This window comes from Chrysemys picta, chromosome 5, assembly GCF_011386835.1.
Source record: "Chrysemys picta bellii isolate R12L10 chromosome 5, ASM1138683v2, whole genome shotgun sequence".
Classification (NCBI taxonomy): Eukaryota; Metazoa; Chordata; order Testudines; family Emydidae; genus Chrysemys; species Chrysemys picta.
In genome coordinates this window covers 69,788,987-69,816,134 of record NC_088795.1, presented here as the reverse complement: position 1 = coordinate 69,816,134, position 27,148 = coordinate 69,788,987, and the positions used below count along the sequence as shown (strand labels likewise).

At 39.2% G+C, this 27,148-nt stretch overlaps 3 protein-coding genes across 6 annotated transcripts in view; all 3 read left to right on the top strand.

The window, feature by feature from the left end:
• Window positions 1-27,148, top strand: part of SPOCK3 (SPARC (osteonectin), cwcv and kazal like domains proteoglycan 3) — a 405,705-nt gene that overhangs the window by 206,124 nt on the left and 172,433 nt on the right. For all 4 annotated transcript variants that reach the window (XM_065596527.1, XM_008173177.4, XM_065596529.1 and 1 more), the window contains exon 4: window positions 8,105-8,219. In XM_065596527.1, the coding sequence (XP_065452599.1) occupies window positions 8,105-8,219 (115 nt within the window). The remainder of the gene's footprint in view (window positions 1-8,104; window positions 8,220-27,148) is intronic.
• Window positions 1,874-4,188, top strand: LOC135983672 (general transcription factor II-I repeat domain-containing protein 2A-like). The gene has a single exon (XM_065596525.1). It carries the CDS (start codon window positions 2,117-2,119, stop codon window positions 3,923-3,925), a length of 1,809 nt encoding a protein of 602 aa, XP_065452597.1. The 5' UTR covers window positions 1,874-2,116; the 3' UTR covers window positions 3,926-4,188.
• LOC135983673 (uncharacterized) lies at window positions 21,126-27,043 on the top strand. Its single transcript, XM_065596526.1, has 2 exons — window positions 21,126-21,193; window positions 24,176-27,043. Exon 2 carries the CDS (start codon window positions 25,350-25,352, stop codon window positions 26,811-26,813), a length of 1,464 nt encoding a protein of 487 aa, XP_065452598.1. The 5' UTR covers window positions 21,126-21,193; window positions 24,176-25,349; the 3' UTR covers window positions 26,814-27,043.

The window sequence follows — 27,148 nt, the reverse complement described above, 5'->3', positions numbered from 1 at the left end:
TGGAGTGAATATTTATCTAGTATGAGAAGGTGGTTTCATAATCAAAATTTTTGGTGAATTATTTCAACATAACTCCTTCCTTACTTGTTTTAATCTGAGGCCCTTCAGAGATTCCCTACTGCAGCCCTCCATAGCCTATTTGAAGCTTTTAAGTTGTTTTTGTACTTTAGCTAAGCACATGGAGTGTCCATAGATTTTGCCCTCTGAAAATGAAACAATTTCCTGATTTTGTGATTTAAAATTTCCCATTTAACATTGCATTAAGATTTATTTGTATTAAATTAGCAGTTTAAATACATTTCAAGTGCAGTGGAAGGTTTTATTCATAATATGACAACAACTTGGTACAGTTCTACAAACTTAGAAATAGGAAGAAATACTCCTAGCAATGCATACCAAATGGTGTTCTCTGTTTTGTGTATAAATAACAAAACTTTAATTTCTTCCTGACAATGAAGTCTATTTCCTCATACATTTTGAAGGTGTGAAAACCACAAAGGAAATAATAGTTGTCTTAGAAACTTAGTGACTATCAGGAAGCAGTATTAATGATATTTATTTTCTGATATTTATTTATTTCAGTTTATATGGCAAGTTTTAAGAAGTGCCTATCCAATACTCAGTCTTTTTGACAAAGGCTTAAATCAAACCATAGCAAAACCATAAACCTGTTGAGGCAGATTTATGGATATTTGTCAGGGCTGTAGAAATACAAAGCAGCTAGAATCTGTCTATTGATATTTAGATATATTAATGTGTAATTACATAAACAGTTTTTTTTTTCAGTCTGCATTGCAGAGTTGTTATATTATGGATTCCATCACTTTTTTTTACTTTTGTTTATAGTGGGTTGCATAAGCTTCGTACAGTTGAATGTGTTGTTAAGAAAGGTTCAGAATAAGAAAGTCATTTCAATGACTTGAAGCTATATTTAATCATATTTAGTACCACAAAATTGGCTGTCAAATCTCTAATTAACTATCAGACACTGGTTCTGGTTTCCATGCTGCTCGCTTACTCTGCCTTATATTAACAACACCTGGCAGTTCAAACATACAAAGCTGCTCATACTGTAATTTAAAGTTTACTTTTGAATGTGAACGCAAACAGGAAGAACATGAACTTGCTTTTAGTAAACTTGTATACAAACATTGTTTACTAACCAAAAAAAATTAGAGAAATGGAAAAATGAATGCACAATCGTGTAATTAAAGACTGTATCATAATGCATATACACAAGACAGCCAAAGAAGATTGCACAGGCAACCATAGTTTTGGCGTTTCCTAACTTATGAGCACTTGACTTTGCAACCTTAATAATGTTATTTTAATGTAGTTTTTATTTTGTGTAATTTCCAAGGCTTTTTTAAAAAGGAAGCTTGAAAAAATAGAAATTGACACTTACATGGATCATCAGCAAGTTTGGAACCTTTAGAGCCATCATGCAGACTTCTGCCACTTGAGTTAAGTGGATGATATAGTAGTGGGGTGCCATCCTGTGAGTGGAACAGCATTAAGAGGGGAGGGGGGACACACTGCGTCAATGGGTTTCACAAATATTTGCTGACATCAGAGGAATGATTTGTCTCAGGAATTCTGGGTTCCATTCAGGCTGTGGAAGGGAGTGCTGTCTAGTAGTCAGACACATTTCTGCCTGATCTCCCATCAAGGTTTGCATCTTCTGTCCTATCCCGATAACCTGCCCTGTCCCCGTCTTCTTTGTCCCAGTTGTATTTCCCTTGCCTACTCTGGCCTAGTCTCCACTCTTTGGGCTTTTCATCCCAGTATCCTTATTGAGATAGTCCTAGACTCCCCCTTCCTCAGTTCCCTGTCTCAATCACACCCTTCCCTGACTACTTGTCCCAGTGTCTTTGTCTAGACCACATGTGTCAAACTCAAGGCCCGCGGGCCACATCCGGCCCGCCATACAATTATATCCGGCCCGCGAAATCGTTTTATATATCTGTTTTTAATGGCCCTGTGATATGACGCCCCAATAACACACACTACAAATCCCATGATGCAGTGCAATTGCCGCCAACGGCAAGCCGCGGTTCAAGTTCGCGGTCTGTTGATGTATACAACGCTAATATCAAATCAAAGCTAGACCCCAACAATGGCCAAGAGAAAAATTGATTCTGAAAACCGAGGCTTTCAAAGCCGGTGGGAGAATGAGTATATGTTTACTGAAATTGCAGGTAAACCAGTGTGTCTCCTTTGCGGGAGTAATATCGCTGTAATGAAGGAGTATAACCTAAGACGGCACTACGAGACGAAACATGAGAACAAATTCAAAAACCTGAGCGCAGGACAGAAGCTACAAAAGGTAGAGGAGTTGAAGAAGAATTTGACATCCCAGCAGACGTTTTTCACCAAAGCAAAATCACAAAGTGAAGCTGCTGTGAAAGCAAGTTTCATTGTGGCCGAAGAGATCGCCAAATCAGGACGGCCGTTTACCGAGGGGGAATTCGTAAAGAATTGTATGATGAAAGTGTGCGACGTCCTTTGTCCAGATAAAACGCGAGCGTTTGCAAATGTAAGCCTCAGCAGAAACACTGTTGCTAATCGGGTTTGTGAGATGGCGACTGATTTGAAAACACAGTTGATTGAAAGAGCAAAAGATTTTGTTGCATACTCCCTTGCCGTGGATGAAACTACTGACGCGACTGACACTGCACAGCTGGCGATATTTATCCGTGGTGTGGATTCCAATTTGTGCGTAACAGAGGAAATACTGGACATTAAATCGATGCACGGGACAACGAAAGGAGAAGACATCTTTGGAAATGTATTTCAAAGTGTAACCGACATGAAACTGCCGTGGGAAAAACTCGTTGGACTTACAACAGATGGCGCACCTGCTATGTGTGGTGAAAAAAATGGACTGGTGGGAAGGATGCGCTCAAAGATGCGGGAGGAGAACTGTGCCGGTGAGTTGACAGTGTATCACTGCATCATACACCAGGAATCGCTGAGTGCTAAAGTCCTAAAAATGGATCATGTGATGAACACTGTAACACAAACCGTCAACTTTATCAGAGCCCACGGTTTAAATCACCGCCAATTCCAGTCTTTTCTGCGGGAAATAGATAGCGAGTTTGGCGATATGCCATATCATACGGAGGTCCGGTGGCTAAGTCGGGGAAAAGTTCTCAAAAGACACTTTGAGCTGCGAGAGGAAATCTGCCAGTTCATGGACAGTAAGGGGAAAGACTGCACAGTTCTGCGGGATGAAAAGTGGAAATGTGAGTTGGCGTTCCTGGCTGACATAACGTCGCATCTTAGCGCTTTAAACCTTCAACTCCAGGGACGGGAGCACATAATAACCGATATGCATGATGCAGTGAAGGCATTTCAAGTGAAGCTGCGCTTATGGGAGACACAAATGCACCAATGCAACTTGTCTCACTTTCCCTGTTGCCAAGTAATACGGAACCAAGAAAGTGCCACAGTTTTCCCAAATGCCACCTTTGCTGAAAAACTCAGCGCGCTGCGCACTGAGTTCGCACGGCGCTTCAGTGACTTTGAGGCACAGAAAAGTAACTTCGAGCTGCTTCGCAACCCATTTGCAGTCGATGTGGAAACCGCACCTGTAGAAATGCAGATGGAGCTGATAGAACTGCAATGTAACGGGACACTGAAGGCAAAGTACGACACTGCGGGGCCAGCACAGTTCACTCGCTTCATTCCTGAAGCGATGCCGCAGCTCCGCCAACATGCGGCTCGAATCCTGTCCATGTTTGGCAGCACATATCTGTGCGAGCAGCTGTTCTCTGTGATGAAAATTAACAAAACGTCACACAGGAGTCGCCTCACTGATGAACACCTGCAATCGATCCTGAGAATCTTCACAACACAGAACCTAACCCCAAACATAAACGAACTTGTTGCAAAGAAAAGACTCCAAGTATCAGGCTCTGACTAAATAGGACAAGAAAATGGAATGTTATGATTTGTTATGATTATACTTTTGCTTTAAATTCAATTTTTTATTTATATTTTCAGATTTTTTAATATTCCAGCATGTACAGATTTTGAATGTATTGTATTGACAGGATATTTTTTTATGAAGAGCAAAATATTTTAAGTTGAAATGTATTTATTTTGGAATGATATCCTGTATTTTGGTTCATATTAATGGTTAAAAAACATAAATATTTAGTCTGTTAAATAAATGGTTATACTGTTCGGCCCGCGAGTTTTGAGTTTTGGCCCCCTGTGCAATTGAGTTTGACACCCCTGGTCTAGACAGCTCCTTTTTAGATCTGTCTCCCATCCATCCCATTGCCACTGCCATTTCCCTCTTGTTTTCCAGTCCTCTTGTCCAGTGTTCCCGCCACGCATGCTCTCCACACAGCTGCTCATATGATTTGTGTTCCCTCCCCCTTATTTCTCTCACCAACTCCTAGTCTTCTAACCCAACTTGAAGCTTCCCCACCTCCACCCCTTCAGTTAACCGTTCCAATTTCTCCGAGTCTGAGTTTCCTTGCTCGCCCTTCCCAGCCACCCTCACCGTCTCTCAGTCAAGGTTCCTCTCTCTTTGCCACCTGCAGTCCCATTCTTGCCAGACTGCTTGTCCCAATCTACTAACTTCCATTCCCCCCAGTATGGCTCTTGTCCCCTCTGCATTTGAGTCAAGTGGCTTCCTTCTGCATGCTGTCTGGGTGTCAGCAGGGAGAGTCATTGAGAGCACAGGAGAGATGGTCTCCCTGCACTCGGTCCCACCCTGGCCCAGAGCAGCCAGGATCTGCAGTTACAGGGAAAGTCCAGCCTCACCCCTGAATTTTTGGGCGGGAGTACATTCAGTCACTCTGTGGGAATGGCACATATACAGTCCAATCAAATTTAGGAGCTGTGAGGGAGTGGAGCATGCTCACTAAAGTTAGAATCTTTGGAGATTCTACCTACTAAACTCTTAAGTCTCTAGTGAACATGGGCAAACTGAGATTTTTCAGAGACTTATAACTTTACTGTATTTTCATGGGGGTGACAAAAGGCACAAAAAATGCCACCTCTTGCCAAATAGTGAGTCCCTACACTAAAGCACCGGTGTGATTGAGTGTCTCAAATAAGATTGCCAGAACTTTTTTTATCATTCCAAACATATTTCAAAATATATTTCTCCCCCCCCCCCCCCCATCCTCATTGTTGATAATATCTTTTGGCCAAAACATTCTAAAAAAAAGTCCACCCTGTGGCAGATACTGGGCATAGAAAATTTCAGACCAAGTGGTTAAAGTTTGTCAAAGTTTTATATGAAACTTTAAATCGGGTCTTATAATAGGAAATATTGGGCATCCTTAATAGGTACTGCTGCCAGCACTCTCTTTATTAGTGTCAAAAGGAAAAATGAAAGGTTTGTCTAAATTTGGAATCACTTTTGTCATAGCCCTTGAAGTGATATCAGGAAATTGGAGAATATATATAAAACACAAAAATTTATAAAATCATTTTGACAGTCCAGTAAAATATACTTGCATCATATTAATACTGTATTTTTATTATAATTAACTTAATAATGTTTTTGAAAGTAAATCCTACTTGCCTTAAGTAGGTTAATACAAAATTGAATATGCTCTGAACAGTCTGACACAAGGGAAATATTTCATATACTAGACATGACAATTTCATGTCTTCTAGGATTGTGTATATGGTAGGGATGAGGTACAAACTGTCTTGAGTGAAATGGTAAATGACTCCCACTGCTCTCTTGTGCAGGAGAATAGACCCAGGAATTTGACAGCACATTCACATTTGAAAATGTGGGAGAAAGGAGAAAAGTGATGCATTGAATCAAAATATTTGAGGATCATTCTACTCCTAAGAGAAATATGACATTTGAACAGTGATTCCTCAGTGTTATTTCTTTTTCTATGTCTCTCCCACACATGCACACGCACACATGGCAGCCAAACTCATTTAGGGAGTTCCCAGTTGAGAATTTGGAGCAGGAAGGGGGCGCTAGCTCCCGTATTTGCATATGATTCCCACATTCCAAAAGCTGAGTGTAAATGTCCGCCTAAGAGTACATCTATCTGATTGGGCTACCCTCTTATACCTGACAACCAAGTGGTTAGAGCACTTATCCAGGGTATGGGAGACCTAGGTTCAAATCCCCAATTCGTCTGATTCAGAGTAAAAAGTAGAAACCAGATTTCCAACTGCTGAATTGTAAGATATTTTGGGGTAGGGCCCTGTCTAGGGCACTCACCTGTGAGGTGGAAGACCTGGGTTCAAACTGCCTCGAATCAGGCAGAGAAAGGATTTTGAACCCAGGTCTCCCACATCTCTAACCACTCTTTTGAGTATATGACCACCACCATCACAATGACATACTTGGGGAGAAAAGCCTGACCTGGCATGGGCACCTACCTCCAGGAGACAGTCCATGGCTGAGAGTCCCAAGTGAAGATAGGCCAGAGTTTGGTGCCTACTTCGCTTTGAGAGATAGGTTTTTCTTATTGGCTAGCTTAGGCAGCTCCTTCCGCAGCTTGCTGCTTACTGTGGATCACATTCGTAGGGGCCTCATTCTCCCCATGCATTGTATAGGGAGCCTGAGTATCTAACTCGGGGGCTGGAGATTCTACTGTGCGCAGGGCACCTAAAGCTAGGTGTTGCAGTGCTGAGCCTAAGTCCCCTTTCTTGATCTATCTCATTCTTTCTCGTTCATATTCCTCGATATGCAGCCATCTACTCAGAGACTCCCTTCTCACACCCTCTGTCCCACCCCCTCCACTTCAACATTTGTTCCTGAATTGCTTTGCTCCCTTACTTCCTCCATTCCTGGTCTCAGGCTCCCCACATCCAAACCCCTCCCTGCTGAGCCCCAACCACCTTCACTTTGACACCTCTTCCCCCCGTGGAGTCCCATTACCATTGCATCCGGTCCCCAACAAGCCCCTGTGCATTCAAATCCTCCCCCCCCCCCCCCCTACGTATCCCCCCCACACACATACCTGGATCCCTTACTGAACTACCCGCACGCAGATTGCCCCACACAGAATCTTCTCAACCCACACCTGGATCTCTCCCACACTAAGTTCTCCACACTTGGATCCTATGTTCTTGAGCTTGCCTGCCTGCCCACACCTGGTGCACCTGGCACCTAGGGTTCTGGGGGGTTTCTGGGGCAGGCCCAGTCCTTGTGCTGTGTTGGGGCTCACCGCTGTGTCCTTTTCCTGGGGGAAGCTGTACAGTGATCTCCACCTCTGTGCAGCCAGTGGTCTGTGCTCCCCAGTGCCATGCTGGAGTCTCCACATTTGACAAACAAAATTTGCAGAATTTTAAAATATTGTGTGCAGAATTTTTATTTTTTTGATGCAAAATGCCCTCAGGAGTACCACTCACCCTACTCGACACAGTAGAAAAGAGAAGGTAAGGCCTGAGCCTTCACATTTCTCTGAATTATATTCAGGTCTACCTCACCGTTTAATAATTCTCTTTTGGTGAGCTAGTGGGGTGTCCTATGATATTCCTTCAGAAATACCTTTTGATGTGATTTTTTCCTGCTGTCTTTTTGCGTGCAGTGACTTGTTTTAAAAGTCTACTTAGCAGTCAATACTGGCGTCTATAGCCTTCATAGGTCTAAATACCATATGAATTTAAGTATGCTGGTAAGATAGGAAGAAGGGGAGGTTATTTAGGATTTTTAAAAATATTTTGTGAAATTAAGTATATTTTACACACTTTTTAAAAAATTTCCTGAGAATCTGCTTTTCTCTTTAAGTGAAAGTTTAAAGATGTGAGTAGCCCAAGTTTGTACATCATTGATTGTGCTGTGTTTTGCTTTGTTCTGCTATTGAAAATGTTGAAACAGAGGTGTGACTTGATATATTTAACTGAATTATAATGGCAAGTATTTTAAAATAAATGAGAACAAGTAGGAAAGTCAGTTAACAAAGAATGATTCTATTTAAATAGTTAGAACATTGATTTGGTTTATTATTATTTTTTATTTATATGATGGTAGCATCTAGGAGTCCCAGTTGAGAATCAAGGCTCCATTGTACCAGGTGCTGAACAAGCAAACATGTTAAATAGCGAATTTACTGCAGGGTATATACTAAAAGAAGGTTTTAAAATATTTTTCTACAATTGTTTTTAGCTTTAGATCCTGCTAAAGATCCATGCCTAAAGATGAAATGTAGTCGCCATAAGGTATGCATTGCTCAAGACCAACAGACTGCTGTTTGCATTAGTCATCGGAGACTTACACACAGGTAAATGCTTTAAAGTTATTGTAAATACTGTAGTTTCTCTACAACGTACTATGGGGAGGAAATTGAGATGATTTTTGTAATAGTTATGCACTGATTAATTACTATAATCGTTGCATATTTGTACATAGTGTGTTACAGGATATACATGTATGTTCATAGAGTAAGCTGCTGATAAAACTACTGCTACAGTCAAGGAAATAGTGCAACAAAACCAATTATCCCAGGAGATAATCTTCCACTGCTGTGATTTCATCTTTTTTTTTTTTTTTTGGTATTGAAATCTCTTTAGAATCCCCAAGGTTCTTCCCTTCCAAAGGCTGCATTGTTATACTATTGTTATACTATTGGGCACACATTTGTCTGACTGTTCTTGGTTAACGTAAATCCCAACATTTATTTGGTGTACCTTTTTTGCTTATGTGCAATATTCACCCCGTTTTTTTTTTATGTAGTACCATTTGAGTTCTACACCAGTTACACACAAGGAGCAAATGTGTGGTACAGTTTGCGTAGGGTCAGAACGTGGCCTATTTTCCCCCTTATACTTCTCTTTTGGGAACATATTTAACGTTTTAGCTATGAAATATTAAAATGTCTTTTGTAAGATGAGCGAACTACTGTACATATGCCCCAATTTAGCAAAGCACTTGAATATGTGCTGAACTCCTATTGACTTTAATGGGCCTTAACAACCTGCTTAAAACTAAACATGTGCTGAAGTGCTGAGTTGGGGCCATAATGATGAAAAAGTTTAACCAGTAACATAATAGACAGTATTTCTTGGCTCGTGAAAACTATATTTAAGGGGAAAGTATCAAGCTTTTGAGATAGAACAGTTATAAAGGTATATTTGTTAAGGAATGTTTTCAGTTTCCTAATATCTAGTTATGCTGAAATATACCCATCTGTGGCGGATCAAAGAAACAAGCTAGTATTTTTGTGAGGTGAAAAGCAGTGTTTTAAACTGTGCAGCCACAATTATTTAACAAAAACTATTTGTAGGGTTATGCTTTTGACATTAACCAATGATGGTGTAAAATTAGAGATTTTGGTATTATTATTATAGAAATTGAAAGAGTTATTCTCAAATAACTTTGCTAATTTCAATTGCATTCAAACTGTAGGGGAAAATATCAAGGCCAAATGCAAAAGGACAAAATAATTGGAGAAAATGTTTATATTTCTCAGAGGGTATTACACATATGAGGAAAAATAATAATAAAAAAAACCTGTGTAAAGTAGATAGGTGCTGAAAAGTCTTGTAGACCAGCTGCAATTGCCTACAGTATTTGCATAAATATTTGTATAAGGCCTTCTTTCCCCATTGCCCTTGATCTAGTACAGGAAGGTGGGCTTTGGTTCTTGAAATGCTGTCTGAATATAATCAAAACTCATTATGTGAATTTTCAAGAATGGTAGAAACTCACTAATTCGAACTAAAAACTAGGAAACTTATGTGGACTATTCAGTATTAAGCCAGATCCTGTCCTGTAGATCTATGCACAGAGGGGACCCTAACATGCTTGGATCTACCCTTCCTCCCAGAACAGTGGGACGGCCCTTTCTATCATGGTGCATTCTCTTCCTGAAGAGGTGCTTTCCATGCAATTTGTGGCTTGACCATGGTGAAAGTGGTGGGAAGGAAGAACAAAATACATCGTCCTTTTTCCATCCGCAAAGAAATTAGGTGAGAAAGGTAATATAGCACTGGGCTCCATTATCCTTTGTGTGTGTGTGTGTGTGTGTGTGTGTGTGTGTGTGTGTGTGTATGTATGTATGTATAATACATTGCCCCTTCTTCTAACCATTCCACACATCTGCTCACCGGGGACAGCTGTACATGGAGTAGGAAAAGGGAGGAGAGGCAGGGCACTACTGGGGGCCAGCCTCTGTGCAGACCTCTGAGAACCTAGCAGGTTTTGGGTAAGACCCATAGCTTTCCCCCCAGCAAAGCTATAAGGATGGAACATCTGAGAATAAATCCTTGCAAAATTTTATCCTTAAGAGCCTACACTCATATTTTATTTCTCACAGGCAGGATTGTTTTCAGCCACAGTCATGGCCAAGATAATCTATTTCTCTTGTAAAATCTGTGTGAGGGATTCTGGAGAATTAATTCTCCCGGGGGAAGTCCACACAAAGATCCACTTAGATCTTCCCATTGGGGCACATTAGCTCTAGTTTCTGCACTGCCAGTTTCTATTGGCTGTTCCAGGGACTATTCCTTCAGGGGAGTTGTACAGGAAAAACAAGGCAGCCCCAGGTTGTATTTTTTTCCCCACTATCTTATATGGGGCTAGATGGGTGACAATGTGTATGGTCCGTCCTGTCCCCAACCCAGACTCACCCAATCTCTGACCCTCCCCAGCACTTTTCCTGGGCTGTGTGAAGAGGCCTCTATAAAATGCTGGGGACATGGTGCTACTGAGGTGCCGAGACTCCTCCGTCCATGCAGAAGTATGAAGATCTGTGTCATGGATACCCTCTAAGTGCAGATCTAATAGGGCAGAATTTAGTCCAAAATTTGTATTTGTCTGTCTCTTATCTCACTGAAATGCATTGGGCTATTTGTATAGGAGAGGATTTCTCACCCAATTAAAGGTTACTGAATCAGAGCCTTTGAGTAATAGTGAGAGAGTGAATAAATAGGGAAAAATATGGCATTACAAATATTCTTGTGATTTATCTTTTTTAAAATTTATTTTCATTTAAATCTACATATGTGAATTCAACATTGTGTGAAAGTGTGGTTGTTGCCTTGTATTTATATATAGCAAAATTATACATAACTTTATATTGCATAGATTTAAGGATGTTGTGAAGTATAGCTTTGTTTCAAATAGTTTTAATTATTTATAATACCTTACATGACATGTTAATAAATTTAATTATGATATGTTTTATCAAATGTAATGTAGCTAGTGATATAAGACTACACTGTATGACAGATTCCTGATAGAGAAGTGGGAGAAGACAGAATGTTTGTGTTAATTCTTGATTTGTTCTTTAGAAAATTAACATTGAGATTCTGTGGTATCAAAAATAATAAATATTACTTCTCCAAAAGTAAAAACACTTCAATGCATCGAGTTTGTATTTTCTGACGTAATACCTAGGAACCCAGTACTCCTCTCTAACCTGTATCACTACAGTATGTACTTTCATTCTTATGATACTTTTAATAGGAAACAGGGTTAAATGGAGTATGTAGAAATATTTTTAAAATACTTTCTCTGTGTTAGGGACAAGAGTTCCAAAACTGATCTGATCAGTATAATAAACTATCTTTCATTTTCTCCTATATTAAATGCATTCATTCATTATATATTTTAGCAGTCTTCTTCAGTTACTCATCATTTTTTATCAGGCTTGTTCTTGTGATAAGTTGATATATGACACATGCACATTCGCCTCTTCAAAATGCACTTAGACTGTGTACATCATCATCAATTGCATCAATGAAAAATTCATGTCATTCTTTTTTGTTTTTGTTAAGTAGTTGCCAATGTAGGAATCATATTTGCATTACTCATATAACATAATTTACACATAAGCCTAATCTGCCTGTCATCATTTGGTGTGGAGGACATATTTTATTTTCTATCCTTTATTGCTGTTTACTGGTACCTTGTTCTCTGATGGAGAAGGCTTCAGAGATAGACAAAACAGATTCAGCAATTCATCTTTTACAGGTGGAGTAGAGGCATTCTGAGCAGAAAATCACCAACAGAAACCTGAGGAGTGCTAAACATGTACATGATTTTAAGCACAAGTATTGCTATTGGTTTCAGTAGCCTTACTGCAGAAAACTGCAATACCAAGTTCTTCCATTAAAATTGTTTAGTGGAATGGGGGACAAATGCATATTTATCAAAGTAAAAATATTTACGCTCAACTTGTAGACAGAAATGAAGGAAAAACATTTCAATTAACAGCATCTTCCCCTACTTTGACAGTTTTTCCTTTGTTTTTATCTCATGTCTGTTCAGCTACAGGAGACAATTTACAAATGAGGTCACATTCAGTTAAAACCTTGTCATTGTGAAGACCATTCTAAACTTTGACTAGTGACTGCAAGGAACTGGCAAAGTGCCAAGTGATGAGTTGCTCAGTAATATTTTAGAAACAGGTTTCCAGAACATGTAGATTGAGACATAGAATGTGTACACTGTTTTGCACTAAACATCCGGATCCAGCATCATCTGGACTTCTTTGATGTTGTGGAGTATAGTGAGCAACCTTACACTGATTGATCTTAATGGAGGCTGATAAAACACAAAAGCCTTGTTCTCCTCTTGCATAAGCATAGAATGCTTTAATCAAAACCAATCAAATTCAACAGCCCTTTTTGTAAAGAAAGTGAAGAGGTATCCATATACAGAACTGTTAGATGCACACCATTTTGTTTCTTACATTATGAGCCTTCCGCGTTGCGTTGTGCAGACTTGTTTGTTAGTTTGTTTTTAAATCATAGCCAGCTTTTTTAGTTGTATTGGCAGAACCAAAGGTAGCATTTTGGGGTGGATCATTTGGACTGGCTTTAAGCAGATTTTGAGGATGGTTTCCGAGGTGATTTTCTGTATCTGCTCACATTTTCAGATTGCCACCACCCTATTCTACTGCAGCTGTTCGTCCTGTGTGCAGTAAATGGTGGTTAACACACACATACAAAAGTCAATTTTCCTTAGAAGTTTTGGGGTGGCTAGATGCTTCTAATCCCCCATCCACTCTAGCAAATTTTTGAGGTAACTTTCTCTCTTTTTTCAGTTATTTTAGAATCCAGAGTAGCAAGCAATAGTATTATAATGTAAGTGCTCAAAATCCACTCCTTTTGTCCTATAATTACTGATATGTACGAGGTCCCCGGGGAAATATTTTATAATAAAGGGGCATAACTTAAATAAAACTTATGAACCCCAGATAATGTGTGTATCTCTCATTCTATTGTCTAACTTACATTCTTCTCCATTCCCTTCCGTTTTTCCTCAGTTCTGTGTACTGTTTTGTATTCCTTTTATGATTCTCTCCCCTTTTCTCCTTTTATTTCTTTGAAAAAAAAAATCTACTTTTCTTTCACATAGTCACACCTATTCTCTGTTGTCCACTACCTTGTTCTTTCTCATGACATGTGGTCTCTTCAGTCTTATTATTTATTTGCTTCTTGTGCTAGTTTTTCCTGTACTCAGTCTCATTGCACTGTCACCTTTGCCATCACCTGTATTCCATTGTTTCTTCAAGGTCTTCCTGTCTCACTTTAATAGCAATATGTAGCATTCATATGGTATTTTACAGATTTTTATTAACAAGTAAATAAATAATATCTAGTTAAGGCACCCAAAGAGTTGTTTTCTTGCATGCACAAAGGAAAAACATGACCATGGATGAAAAATTAATTATCTCAAGTTTAACGTATGACCCTGAGGAACATGGCCAACATTCAAAAGGATACCACATAATACAGTAGCTTATAATTATTTTAGTTGTTTCCCCTATCAGCAAATTCTTTCTTACCTTAGAAGAAAAGCTGAATAGTAAGCATTCAAAATATGGAGAGAAAAAGCCAAGAAGTAGAAAAAATAAAAACTGACAGAATACTGCTAGGTATTTGTTGATGTCCCAAAACTTGCAAGAGTTTGAGCACCATGTGTAAACATAAGGAAATAATTCAGGTGAATATTATGGTCATAAAACTGTTACAGCATCACCCTTTAGTTAGAAACAAAAACTGCAATACCAAGCTCTTCCATTAAAATCTGGATATAATAATTAAATAGTTTTGAAAATGTTCTGGCCTGCAACCCACATGAATCTCAACTGTGAAGTGCCAAAAGGTAAGCGGTTGCTGAACTTATTTTCAACTGTTTAAAAGTAATACAGCTATGCCCTAATTCCAATAAAAATTAATAGCAATGAAAAGTGAACCAGTACAATCAAATAGCAAAATGAATAGCTGCTCCCCACATGATGCGATTAGTGTGGTTCTGGTTTGCAAGGAAGGATTCCAGTGGGTGTACCAGGACATGCAAATCTATGTGATGTGGAACTCAGTAGGACATGAGCAGTCTGGAGGTATTGAATGCTACCAAATTTATTACTGCAGAGATCCTCCCATCTACCCTTTGGGAAGGCCTGTAAAGATCTGCAGAAGGCAAATCAGTTGTGCTAAAGAATCTTCTGTGGAGTGTAGCTTTACAGGGAGAATTGCTGCCTCCTACCTGTTGGCCTACAAGACAGATTTTTATGAGGCCTTATTGCCTGCCTATAAGCCAGACTTCCCAGAATGTTCTTCAGTCATGCTAAGAAGAGGAAAATGCAAGCTTGCTAGAAATTACCAGTTCAAGAATTAAAGAAGATTAAATATTTTTAGTGATGTACTGTACTAACTACAACAAGTGACAGATGCTTAAGTTAGCAAAAATGATGCACTTACCAAAAGGACATAAGTAAATAATCAAAAGTTTGAGCATATAGTTGGACACTTATCAGAATTAAGAAATATATATAAAATGGGGTCTAAATTAGCTGTTATCACTCAAGAAAGAGATCTTGGAGTCATTGTGGATAGTTCTCTGAAAACATCCACTCAATGTGCAGCAGCAGTCAAAATAGAGAACAGAATGCTGGGAATAATTAAGGGATAGATAATAGGACAGAAAATATCATGTTGCCTCTATATAAATCCATGGTACGCCCATGTCTTGAATACCGTGTGCAGATGTGGTCACCCCATCTTAAAAAAGATGGATTGGAATTGGAAAAGATTCAGAAAAGGGTAACAAAAATGATTAGGAGTATGGAACGGATTCCGTATGAGGAGAAATTAATAAGACTGGGACTTTTCAGCTTGGAAAAGAGATGGCTAAGGGGTGATATGATTGTGGTCTATAAAATCATGACTGGAGTAGAGAAAGTAGATAAGGAAGTGTTTACTACTTCTCATATCACAGGATCTAGGAATCACCAAATGAAATTAATAGGCAGCAGGTTTAAAACAAATAAAAGAAAGTATTTCTTCACACAACGCACAGTCAATCTGTGGAACTCCTTGCCAGAGGATGTTGTGAAGGCTAAGACCATAACAGGGTTCAAAAAAGAACTAGATAAATTCATGGAAGATAGGTTCATCAATGGCTATTAACCAGGATGGGCAGGAATGGTGTCCCTAGCCTGTATTTGCAAGAAGCTGGGCATGAGCGACGGGATGGATCACTTGATGATTACCTGTTCTGTTCTTTCCCTCTGGGGCATCTGACAGTGGCCACTGTCTGAAGAAAGGATACTGGGCTAGATGGACCTTCGGTCTGACCCAGTAGGGCCAGTATTATGTTCTCATATAATACTAAAATAAAATATGTCTATGCAAAACATGAAATAATGAAAATGAAACTGTAAGCAACTCTAGTGTAATTGTGTCAAGCTGTAACCCCAGAACCAGGCCATTACCAAAACCAGACTGTTAATTACTGGGCGGATCAGTTCTCTCCGACTGTTGTAAAGTATATCCCTTTCTGTTATGTGCTGATTAACAATTGCTAATTACCATTGCTTAGTAAATGTAATCAAGCTGGCTATTTCATGAATTCAAACCAGTAAATACATAACTAATTAGACATATAACTGTATCAATAATTGAATTACTGATCATTAATTATTTACATACCCATCAGCCCAAAACTTCTCCTGGCTACTCAGGGACAAATCCTGAATGCAGTGTCTGGACCAAGAGTTGTAGTACTCCCCCTGTGAGGTTCATGCATTTTTTAAGGTTGTCACACAGTTAGGTGAGCAAATTAATTTAACAAAGCATGCCAAGAATACCACATTTATTAAAAATGGCAAAATCTGTTTTATCATCTAATCCATCCTTCTGCCAGGATGGGATATAGTCTCCTGATAGATTTTATGTTAAATTGATAAACATTTGATCTTAGCCCAAATGCCCAGAAGATACTACATAATGTATGAAATTTCAGATTGCTATATGGAATCAAATCATTGGTCCCTCTTGTTCCTTATCATGTCTCAGAACCCTGCCTCCTGCCAGTGCCTCAAAAAATGGAGGGAAAATGGGAAGAGAAAAATCTATCTACTTATTTATATGACCCTTATTACCATAGCATCTAAAGATATATGGAGTACTGTAACATGAAGAAACATTCCTTTTCAACTCAGAGGTGATCAGCTTTGTGCCTCGAGGCATGAGATTTGGTTAACCTCATCCGTGATGGATGCTGTGAGAAAACCTAAAATAAATTCCAAGTGCTACTGTACTGTAATAGTAGTTCTACTGCATTCAGTACCCAGAGTGACAACACTTACTCTGTTACTACTCTGTGGCTCTACATGGCTAAGAAACTGATGTCTCCAGAGTTAATAAATTATTGACCCCAGATGGATGACATGGCTACCTACTGGGTGAAAAATGTTATAATATATTTTTTCTGTTTGAAGCACTTTTACACACATTAACTAACTCATGCTTGCAATACCCATTTGTGGTAGGTAAATAATATTATCTTAATTTTATGTATGTAGAAATTGACTTAGGGAATTAAGTTTTCAAAAGCACTCTAAGGCTTAGGCTCCCAAATCACATAGGCATCTTTTGAATATTTAATCCTCAGACTTTTTTTCAGAACCTAAGTCTTGTTTAGGCGTCTTGAAATTTCACCCTCAATATTTGGCTATCCATTGGTCAATTATGTATTCCAATCCAAAAAACCCCCCACTTGTGTTAGTGGAAGTTAAGTTTGAGGTTTTAATTGTGTGGAAAACAAGAAATTAAATACAGAGTTGCAGTAAGGTTCTGTTGCCAAAGTGGTAAAAGAATAAAAATGAGAAAGTAAGTTTGATATCAGAAGTGGGATACATTTTTCTTAAAAGTCTGAACGTAAGAACGGCCATACTGGGTCAGATCAAATGTCCATCTAGCCCAGTATCCTGTCTTCCGACAGTGACGAATGCCGGGTGCCCCAGAGGGGAATGAACAGAACAGGTAATCATCAAGTGATCCATTCCTTGTCGCTCATTCCCAGCTTCTGGCAAACAGAGGCTAGGGACACCATCCCTGCCCATCCTGGCTAATAGCCATTAATGGACCTATCCTCCATTAATTTATCTAGTTCATTTTCGAACCCTGTTATGGTCTTGGCCTTCACAACATCCTCTGGCAAAGAGTTCCACAGGTTGACTGTGCATGATGTGAAGAAATACTTCCTTTTGTTTGTTTTAAACCTGCTTCCTATTAATTTCATTTGGTGACCCCTAGTTCTTACATTATAAGGAGTAAATAACACTTCCTTATTTACTTTCTTCACACCAATCATGACTTTATAGACCTCCATCATATCTCCTCTTAGCCGTCTTTTTTCCAAACTGAAAAGTCAGAGTCTTATTAATCTCTCCTCGTATGGAAGCCGTCACATACCCCTAATATATATATATTTTGGAAAAGGTTCAGAAAAAGGTGTTGTATATATTAACACCTTTTCTATTTTGAGATGCGGAGACCACATCTGCACGCAGTATTCAAGATGTGGGTATACCGTGGATTTATATAGAGGTAATATATATTCTGATTCTTACCCATCCCTTTCTTAATTATTGCCAACATTCTGTTGGCTTTTTGACTGCTGCTGCATATTGAGTGGATGTTTTCAGAGAACTAGCCACAATGACTCCAAGATCTCTTTTTTAAGTGGTAACAGCTAATTTGGACCCCATCATTTTATATGTATACTTTGGGATTATGTTTTCCAATGTGCATTACTTTGCATTTATCAACATTGAATTTCATCTGCCATTTTGTTTCCCAGTCATCCAGTTTTAAATGATTCTTTTGTAGCTCTTCACAGTCTGCCTGGGACTTAGCTCTCTTGAGTAGTTTTGGATCATCTGCAAATTTTGCCACCTCCTGTTTACCCCTTTTTCCAGATCATTTATGAAAATGTTGAATAGGACTGGTTCCAGTACAGACCCCTGAGGGCCACCACTATTTACCTCTCTCTAGTCTGAAAACTGACCATTTATTCCTACCCTTTGTTTCCTATCTTTTAACCAATTACCAGTCCATGAGAGGACTTTCCCTCTTATCCCATGACAGCTTACTCTGCTTAAGAGCCTTTGGTGAGGGACCTTGTCAAAGGTTTTCTGAAAATCTAAGTACACTATAGCCACTGGATCCCCCATGTCCACATGCTTGTTGACCCCTCTCAAAGAATTCTAGTAGATTTGTGAGGCATGATTTCCCTTTACAAAAGCCATGTGGACTCTTCCCCCCAAAATATGTTCATCTATGTGTCTGACAATTTTGTTTGTTACTATATTTTCAATCGGTTTGCCCGGTACTGAAGTCAAGCTTATTGGCCTGTAATTGCTGGGATCATCTCTGGAGCCCTTTTTAAATATTGGCATCACATTAGTTATCCTCCAGTCATTTGGCACAGAAGCTGATTTAAAAGATAGATTACAGACTACAGTTAGTCGTTTTGCAATTTCACATTTGAGTTCCTTCAGAATACTGGTGGTGTTGAAAAGCTGATGTACAATCAGTTACAGTATTCTTTAAGCAGATCTAGTTGGCATTTATAGATTTTTAGATTAATGGATTTTAACGGTAGAAGCGACCCTTATGAAAATACCATCTGATTTTCTGAATAAAACAGGAGAAAACCGTATTGTTGTTAGTGTGATATCTTTGCTCTTTGAACACTTGCTTACCTCAGCCCCTTTTTGAAAACATGTTTTTGAAAACATGCCACACAAGGGGAATGGAGTCAGCTGCTTACAAGAGAATCAACTTCTTTGAATAGGAAATGTCCTCACATTTCCTGATCGTAGATGCAGATTCCTTTGTGAGCAGCTGACTCCTCCTCCAGTGCCTCATGCATGGACACATTTTCAAAAAGAGGATAGCTGTTTTATTTTTATTTTATTTTATTTTTAAATTCACATTTGTTTATAGAAAAGAGTTTGTATTTGTTTTTAAACAGCTGCATTTTTGTTGCATAATTCTATAGTTACAATCTTACATATTCAGAGCAGGAGTGATCCAGATCCCATTAAAGTAAACCATAGAGATTTCCCAATGACTTCATTGTTAGTTGGATCAGACTCACTTTCTAGCTAATTAAAAAGACTTTTTTTTTTCCAACTTCTCTATATATTTTTAGGTGATAGTTTATTATACTTTTCTTAAAAACAAAACAAAAAACCCATTGAACAACAATGGACTTGCTTTAGGCAGATTGTACAAAAGTTGCAAACACTGCTATTTAGAATGTCATCATTTCACATTATAACATTGCTCTCTAAAGAAGGCCAGCTGGTGCAGTTAAGTCCCTTATTGGAAATTTTACTCTGATTCATTACTGTGATTTGTAGTTGTGTAAAGAAACACTTAATCATTCTTATGCTCCAAGCTCTATTGAATCTACTGAAGGCTTTCTGTTGCTCTGCATAATTTGTTCTGCCAGTCTGCCAGCTTGGAACGGTTTCAAGCTTGTATTATCTATGTTTGTTTGCACAGGAAGTGATGCTGCACGTAGGCTGAATTTACAGTAATTCTCTTGTAATAGGCTAATGAGGAACCCTACTTTCTTCACAATGGTAACATTATATAGCTTTGATTAGTCCAGTTATTGTGTAACTATGCAATTGTGGTAATGCTTGTACTGAAAAAGAAAGTTTGCTTACCCATAGTTTAATCCAACTTGTCAAGTAACAGTCTGCTTTTATGATGTCAGAAATGGAGAGGTAACATTTTGTGAATATTTTGAAGGTTTTTATATGATGCAGTACTTATTTAATTTATTATAATATCAAACATTCCACTTTTTAAATGCTAGCTTTTTTTGCCCTTTTTATTTTATTTTTTTGCCTTATGGAAGAAAAAAGGTTAGTGAATGATACAATGAATCATCTGTACTGGTATTATAAAAGTGCAAAACAGGATCTATTATTCCCTCAGTTCGCATTTCTTCCATTAATGTTAGTGGGAGTTACGGATGCACATCTAGTAGAGAATAGGACCCCTAAGGGAGTCCATTCTCTCTTTATGTTCATAAGTAACTTCCACTAACCTTAATAGAAGATATGCATGCAGTTTGAGAGAATAGATATTGTTGTATCAGCATTTCCATTATAATCCCTATTATTTATTAGGTTATAACTTACCTGTAGAATGCTTTCTGCTCAGCAAAACTTGGCAAACAAAATCTCATATCGGAAATGGTTTTCAGTAAGAAGAAAAAGGGGAGAAAACAGCCATGCATATCTAAGAAACAGAATTTTTCCAGTTTGATTTATAGGCTCATGTCACAAAACATACCTTTATAGAGAGGGACTGAAGCAGACTTGAAATAAGAGAGATACAAAAATATGACTTGACTTGAACAGGACTTTTGTGTTCCTTATGTTAATAGTCCAAATAGTTCTCTGAATAACAGAATTCAGAACGTTACATTGTCCTGTCCCATAAATCAAACATAGGCTGTGATTTGCTTTTCTTTAATAATAATAATAATAATAATAAATAATAAAAAAGCACGTCCTCTTCCCCCAGATTTATCCTGAGAATTTTCAGCTCAAAAAGAGAGCTTGTTTTTATAGACAAACTTAAAAAGCCTGCTGAAAATAGGGTTAATATTGGAATCTTACCTACTGGGACATGATTATGGCCCATAATCATAAAACTCAGCACTGAGTATCCAAATTGATTTTTAATCACTGATTTCTAAGAAATGTCACAAAATAGTCATTATTACTTAGATTGTAAACGCTTTGCGGCATGGACAGTCTTTTTTTCCCCCTGCATTTGTATTGTGCCTAGGATCCTGGTCCATGACTCAGGTTTCTAGGCACTACAGTAACACGAATTGTTAATAGTAATATTAAAATTTCCTTCATCAGGAAATATATGCAAACCAAAAATGCAAGACCAGCTTAAGCCCCTCATCCTGCAAAGGCTTACAGAGGTAAGTGTTTTGCAAGCTCGGGGCCTAGGCTCTTAAGATCTCTCATACTTTTTTATTTTTGTCGTATTAATGTTTTAAGTATTAGATATGCTAATCAATTTCAATATCAGTTTTCTGTAACTTGTATGAAAATTCATTAGCAGCTGTAGAATGCCTACTGTAAATATGTTTTCTCACAATTAGTCTATAATTTGGTCTGCTAACTTTCTCTATTTTTAAATATTTTTAAAGAAACTATTTACCCATTCTTTGGCTGTTACTGAAATACTTAGTGATAGTGGGATGGATTAAGAATTGAGATTTTTGTTTTTTTTAATTTTCATATGGATTTTGTTCTCATTAAAATGCGAGCTTCTGAAACTGACTAGAGTCAAGTCTAATGCATTTTGCTTGCTGTATATGCATTCTCACATAATTGTCTTCTATATTGCTATCCTGACCTTTAACACATCTGTTTTTTCGCTTATGGGGCCCTCTTGAGCAGACTGTCAGTTGTGCAAAATTGAGTATGGGGGTTGTGCTTAAGGAATAGAAACTGTCTAGCTAATTTCCAGTTGTGCTGTCAGGCAGGACTTGAAAACTTTCAATTGAGAGGTTAACTATGGAAGCTGGTGACATTTGTCATTATGTATCTGCTTTAATTTTAAAATAATGGTAATGTTAGCAACCAAGTATTTATATTGCAGTGATATGCCAGTTATGATGTGTTTTTAGTTGATTACATGATTTTCCTTTTTGGAGTCTACATAGCTTGAATAAGAAAACTTAGTTTGGGGGTGCAGCATATTTACTTCTAGCATTAATTGTTTGTCATTTGTTCTCCAGCATGTATGATTTTACATGTTTATTTTTCATTCCTATTTGTACTGCAGTATTCTGTTTCTTTTTATTTGAATTTTCAAGTGTGCTGTATGGAAACCATAAATCAATCTCTCCTCATGGAACTACTGTAGCAATTTCATTATCCATGCAGGGTGGATCCACTAATCATTCAATTTCCATTGACTACAATGGGCACTAGGATCAGGTCCTTACTGTGTAAAACAGCTTGTTGATAAGTTACTAGCGTAACCTGAACATCAGAACAGACATATATACAGGTACTAAAAGTTAATGTAACTTAACATAACTTTTTCATAGTTAAAAAAGTTAGAGGAACATGCATCTTATTTGTTACTGTACATTATTTATTTTACTGAGTCAGAGTAAAATAAATAACTTCATTGGTGTCACAGAAAAGCAAGTTATTTTGAGAGATAATCCTACATTGCACTTGCATGAGAAATCTTTACAAGAGTAGTCCCCACTGATTTCGAGAGACCTGCGGCGTGAGCAAGGATAACTCAACTAAAGGTTGCTGGATTGGGCCACTTCTGAGTTAATTATTTTGTAGAAAAGCAAATGTCCATCAAACCGTACTCTAATGGTAAGAATTTAAGGCCTGATCTAAACTTTGGTGAAGTCAACGGAAAGCCTCTGATTGAGTTCAGTGAACTTTGGTTTAGTCCCGTAGGCTGTAAGATCTTTGGAGCAGGGACCATATTTTTGTATGTTTGTACAGTCCTAGCATAATTGGGTCTTTGGTGCTAATGTGATATAAATAATAATATATAAGAAACTGCTTGCTATTATTATTTACAAAAAAATATGTACAGAACATATTTGTGTTCAGGACAAATCATTTTTATAGCTCTAACTATTGCTTTATTTTCAAAGAAAAAAGAACAGAGTGTAAAATAATAAATAAAAGATGGAAGCAAAGATAATCTTGCCAGCAGTTCCCAGTCTTTCCCATTCTATGTCCCCATGATACAAAAGAATAAAGATTTCAGGACCACCCTCCTTTCCCTCCTAGCCATTTAAAAAAAAAAAAGAAAGAAAGAGGGAAAAAAAAGAGGGGTTGTGACCTTTCCTCTCTCTCCCCAAGCCCGTTCACGGCACCCATGGTATCAAGATATTCAGAGTTATATTAGGGAGTTTATTTTGATGAGAAATCCTTAATGCTATTACTGCTATTCTGCATACTAAATTGTATGTTTCAAGCATGGAGGCATGCATGACAATCAGTCAAAATGGCAGTATCATTTGGAGGTTCTGTTTTCTAATTAAATATTGCCATTTGCAAGCTATATAGAGACGATAAAAATCTTACAAATAAGCATTTCATTAAGAAACTTTTAAATTTATTTATTTCTTTGTCAGAAGGGTAGCTATGTACGGTGCTTAGTTGTATTGTAATACAGTGTTGTGGATTGGTTAGCAGCAGAGCTGGTTGAGTTAATAGAGATATTTCTGCAAGTATTTGCTCCTACTGAAGAATGAATCTTGACTTTGCCCTCACACTTTTTATATTCAGTTTCAAAGAACTCTCCTGTTACTAAGGTTTTACTCACATAAATAGTTACAAAGAGTGAATTTGAAGCTTAAATGCAGTATTACCAAACACATATGCTTAATTCACACTGTAAATGCTTTCACAATAATCTTAAATATAAATCTGTGTGGGTCTGAGAGAGAGGCAGACAGAAAGGGAAAGTAGTACAGAGAGAAATTATTAAAATTGAAGAAGAAAACAAAAAAGGCAGCATCAGTGAGGGTGCCAGGAATCTCCTAATTAGGACTATTCTGGAACAGTAGCATCCCCAATGTCCCCATCTGGGGATGTTATCAGGATTCACAGGAGGCCACTCAAGGACACAGGATCCAGTGACCTCCCTGTTACCCCTTTTGAAGCCCCAGCCAGAAAAACTTAGGGTCAACATTAAAGCCCCAGCCCTCAGAGCTCACCCCCAAAGCAGCAAAGGGCCTGCTGTCACCCCTTTGTGTCCTCCCATTGGCTCCACCTATTGCTACCAAGGAACACTGACTAGGTCCAGTGATTATTTCCTCCTCTCCTCCCCCCCCCCCGCAACTAAAACCAGTAGCAGGAGTAGTTCCGGTGTCATGTTTAACCCCCAACCCCATGAACTCTTTATCTTTCAGCTCAAACCAATAGCAGCGGAGAGGAGATGGAGTGCTTTTCAAATGCCAAGAATGCCATGACATCATCAGAACCTTTGACCTCAACTAACAAACTCTGGAGACTTTATTTACATCTTGTTGTTTTTGTCCCAGTTCCAGTTCTTTTTACAATGCAAGTTAACACACATTAGAAGGAATAATGGTTGTATTCTAAACTAATTGTAACTGTTTGGAATGAAGACCTAAGGTGGTGTGAACAGTTAATGTAACTTCTGCTCAATATGCAGCAGCAGTAGTCATGAAAGTAAATTAAATGTTAGGATGAGTAAAGAATGGTATGGAAAATAATACTGTAAATGTTATGATGGCATTATATGAATCAGTTTTATACCCTAATGTGTAGTAGTAAATAATAATAATTAATTAATACTTCATTTTTGGTCACCTCATTGACAACAAATATAGAATCATAGAAATGTAGGGCTGGAAATGATCTTGAGAGGTCCTCTAGTCCATACCTGAGCTGCGGCAGGACCAAGTACACTTAGACCATCTATGACAGGTGTTTGTCTAACTTGTTTTCATAGACCCCCCAATGATTGGGATCCCACAACTTCCCTTGGAAACCTATTCCAGGACTTAACTTAACTACCCTTATAGTTAGTGTTTTTTTTCCCCCTAATATCTAACCTAAATCTCCTTTGCTGCAGACTAAATCCATTGCTTCTTGTCCTACCTTCAGTGGACATGGAGAACAATTGATCACAGTCCTCTTCCTTACAGCCCTTAACATATTTGAAGACTGTTGTCAGGTCCCCCCTCAGGCTTCTTTTCTCGAGACTAAACATGTCTATTTCTTTTAACTTTTCATCACAGGTCAAGTTTTCTAAACCTTTTATCATTTTTGGGGGGGCTCTCCTCTGGACTGTCTCCAGTTTGTCCAGATCTGTCTTAGGGTATGTCTACACTATGGGATTAATCCGAATTTATATAATTCGAATTTGGAAAACAGGTTGTATAAAGTCAAAATGTATGCGGCCACACTAAGCACATTAATTCGGCGGTGTGCGTCCAAGTACCGGGGCTAGCGTCGATTTCTGCGGCGTTGCACTGTGGGTAGCTATCCCATAGCTATCCCATAGTTCCCGCAGTCTCCCGCGCCCATTGGAATTCTGGGTTGAGATCCCAGTGCCTGATGGGACAAAAAACATCGTTGCAGGTGGTTCTGGGTACAGCCTCACCTCCTCCCTCCCTCCCTCCCTCCCTGCATGAAAGCAACGGATGGCAGACAACCATTTCGCGCCTTTTTTCCTGGGTGGGTGAATACTGCAGATTCCATACCACGGCAAGCATGGAGCCCGCTCAGCTCAAAACAGCAGTCATGAACATTGTAAACACCTCGTGCATTCTCGTGGAGTTTATGCTGAGCCAGGACCAGAAAAACGAGGCGAGGAGGCAGCGGCGGCGGCAACGCAGCGACAAGCATGATGAGGGCATGGACATGGACACGGACACGGATACAGAATTCTGTGAAACCGCGGGCCCCGGTGCTTTGGAGATCATGTTGTTAATGGGGCAGGTTCTGTCCATGGAACGCCGATTCTGGGCAAGGGAAACAAGCACAGACTGGTGGGACCGCATAGTGTTGCAGGTGTGGGATGATTCCCAGTGGCTGCGGAACTTTCGCATGCGTAAGGGCACTTTCATGGAACTTTGTGACTTGCTGTCCCCTGCCCTGAAATGCCAGAATACCAAGATGAGAGCAGCCCTCACAGTTGAGAAGCGCGTGGCGATAGCCCTGTGGAAGCTTGCAACGCCAGACAGCTACCGGTCAGTCGGGAATCAATTTGGAGTGGGCAAATCTACGGTGGGGGCTGCTGTGATGCAAGTAGCCAAAGCAATCCCTCAGGTGCTGCTACGAAAGTTAGTGACTCTGGGAAATGTGCAGGCCATAGTGGATGGTTTTGCTGCAATGGGATTCCCTAACTGTAGTGGGGCGATAGACGGAACCCATATCCCTATCTTGGCACCGGAGCACCAAGCCACCGAGTACATAAACCGCAAGGGGTACTTTTCAATGGTGCTGCAAGCACTTGTGGATCACAAGGGACGTTTCACCAACATCAACGTGGGCTGGGCGGGAAGGGTTCATGACGCTCGCGTCTTCAGGAACACTACTCTGTTTAAAGGGCTGCAGCAAGGGACTTACTTTCCGGACCAGAAAATAACCGTTGGGGATGTTGAAATGCCAATAGTTATTCTTGGGGACCCAGCCTACCCCTTAATGCCATGGCTCATGAAGCCATACACAGGCAGCCTGGACAGGAGTCAGGAGCTGTTTAACTACAGGCTAAGCAAGTGCAGAATGGTGGTAGAATGTGCATTTGGCCGTTTAAAAGGTCGCTGGCAATCATTATTGACTCGCTCTGACCTCAGCCAAAGAAATCTCCCCATTGTTATTTCTGCTTGCTGTGTGCTCCACAATCTCTGTGAAAGTAAGGGGGAGACCTTTATGGCGGGGTGGGAGGCTGAGGCAAATCGCCTGGCTGCTGATTACGCGCAGCCAGACACCAGGGCGATTAGAAGAGCACACCAGGAAGCGCTGTGCATCAGAGAAGCTTTGAAAACCAGTTTCATGACTGGCCAGGCTACAGTGTGAAATATCTGTTTGTTTCTCCTTCAAGAAAACCCGCCCCCTTTATTGACTCATTTTCTGTAAGGAACCCACCCTCTCCCTTCCCCCCAGCTTTCTTTCAAACCAAATAAAGTCACTATCATTTAAAAATCATTTATTCTTTATTAATAGATTAGAAAAAGAGGGAGGGAACCCAGGTGGGATTTGGGAGGAGGATCGGTGGGAAGGAAAAGGCCACTAAAAAAAGGTTAAAAAAATGACAGCCTTTTGCTTGGGCTCTCTACTGGGGTGGAATGGGAAGGTGTACGGCACCTTCCCCCCCCCCCCCCGCGTTCTTACACGTCTGGGTGAGGAGGATA

What these genes read in the sequence shown, in the direction of transcription:
- LOC135983672 (XM_065596525.1), top strand. Translation starts at nt 2,117, where the DNA reads ATGGCCAAGAGAAAAATTGATTCTGAAAACCGAGGCTTTCAAAGCCGG.
- LOC135983673 (XM_065596526.1), top strand. Translation starts at nt 25,350, where the DNA reads ATGGGACAAAAAACATCGTTGCAGGTGGTTCTGGGTACAGCCTCACCT.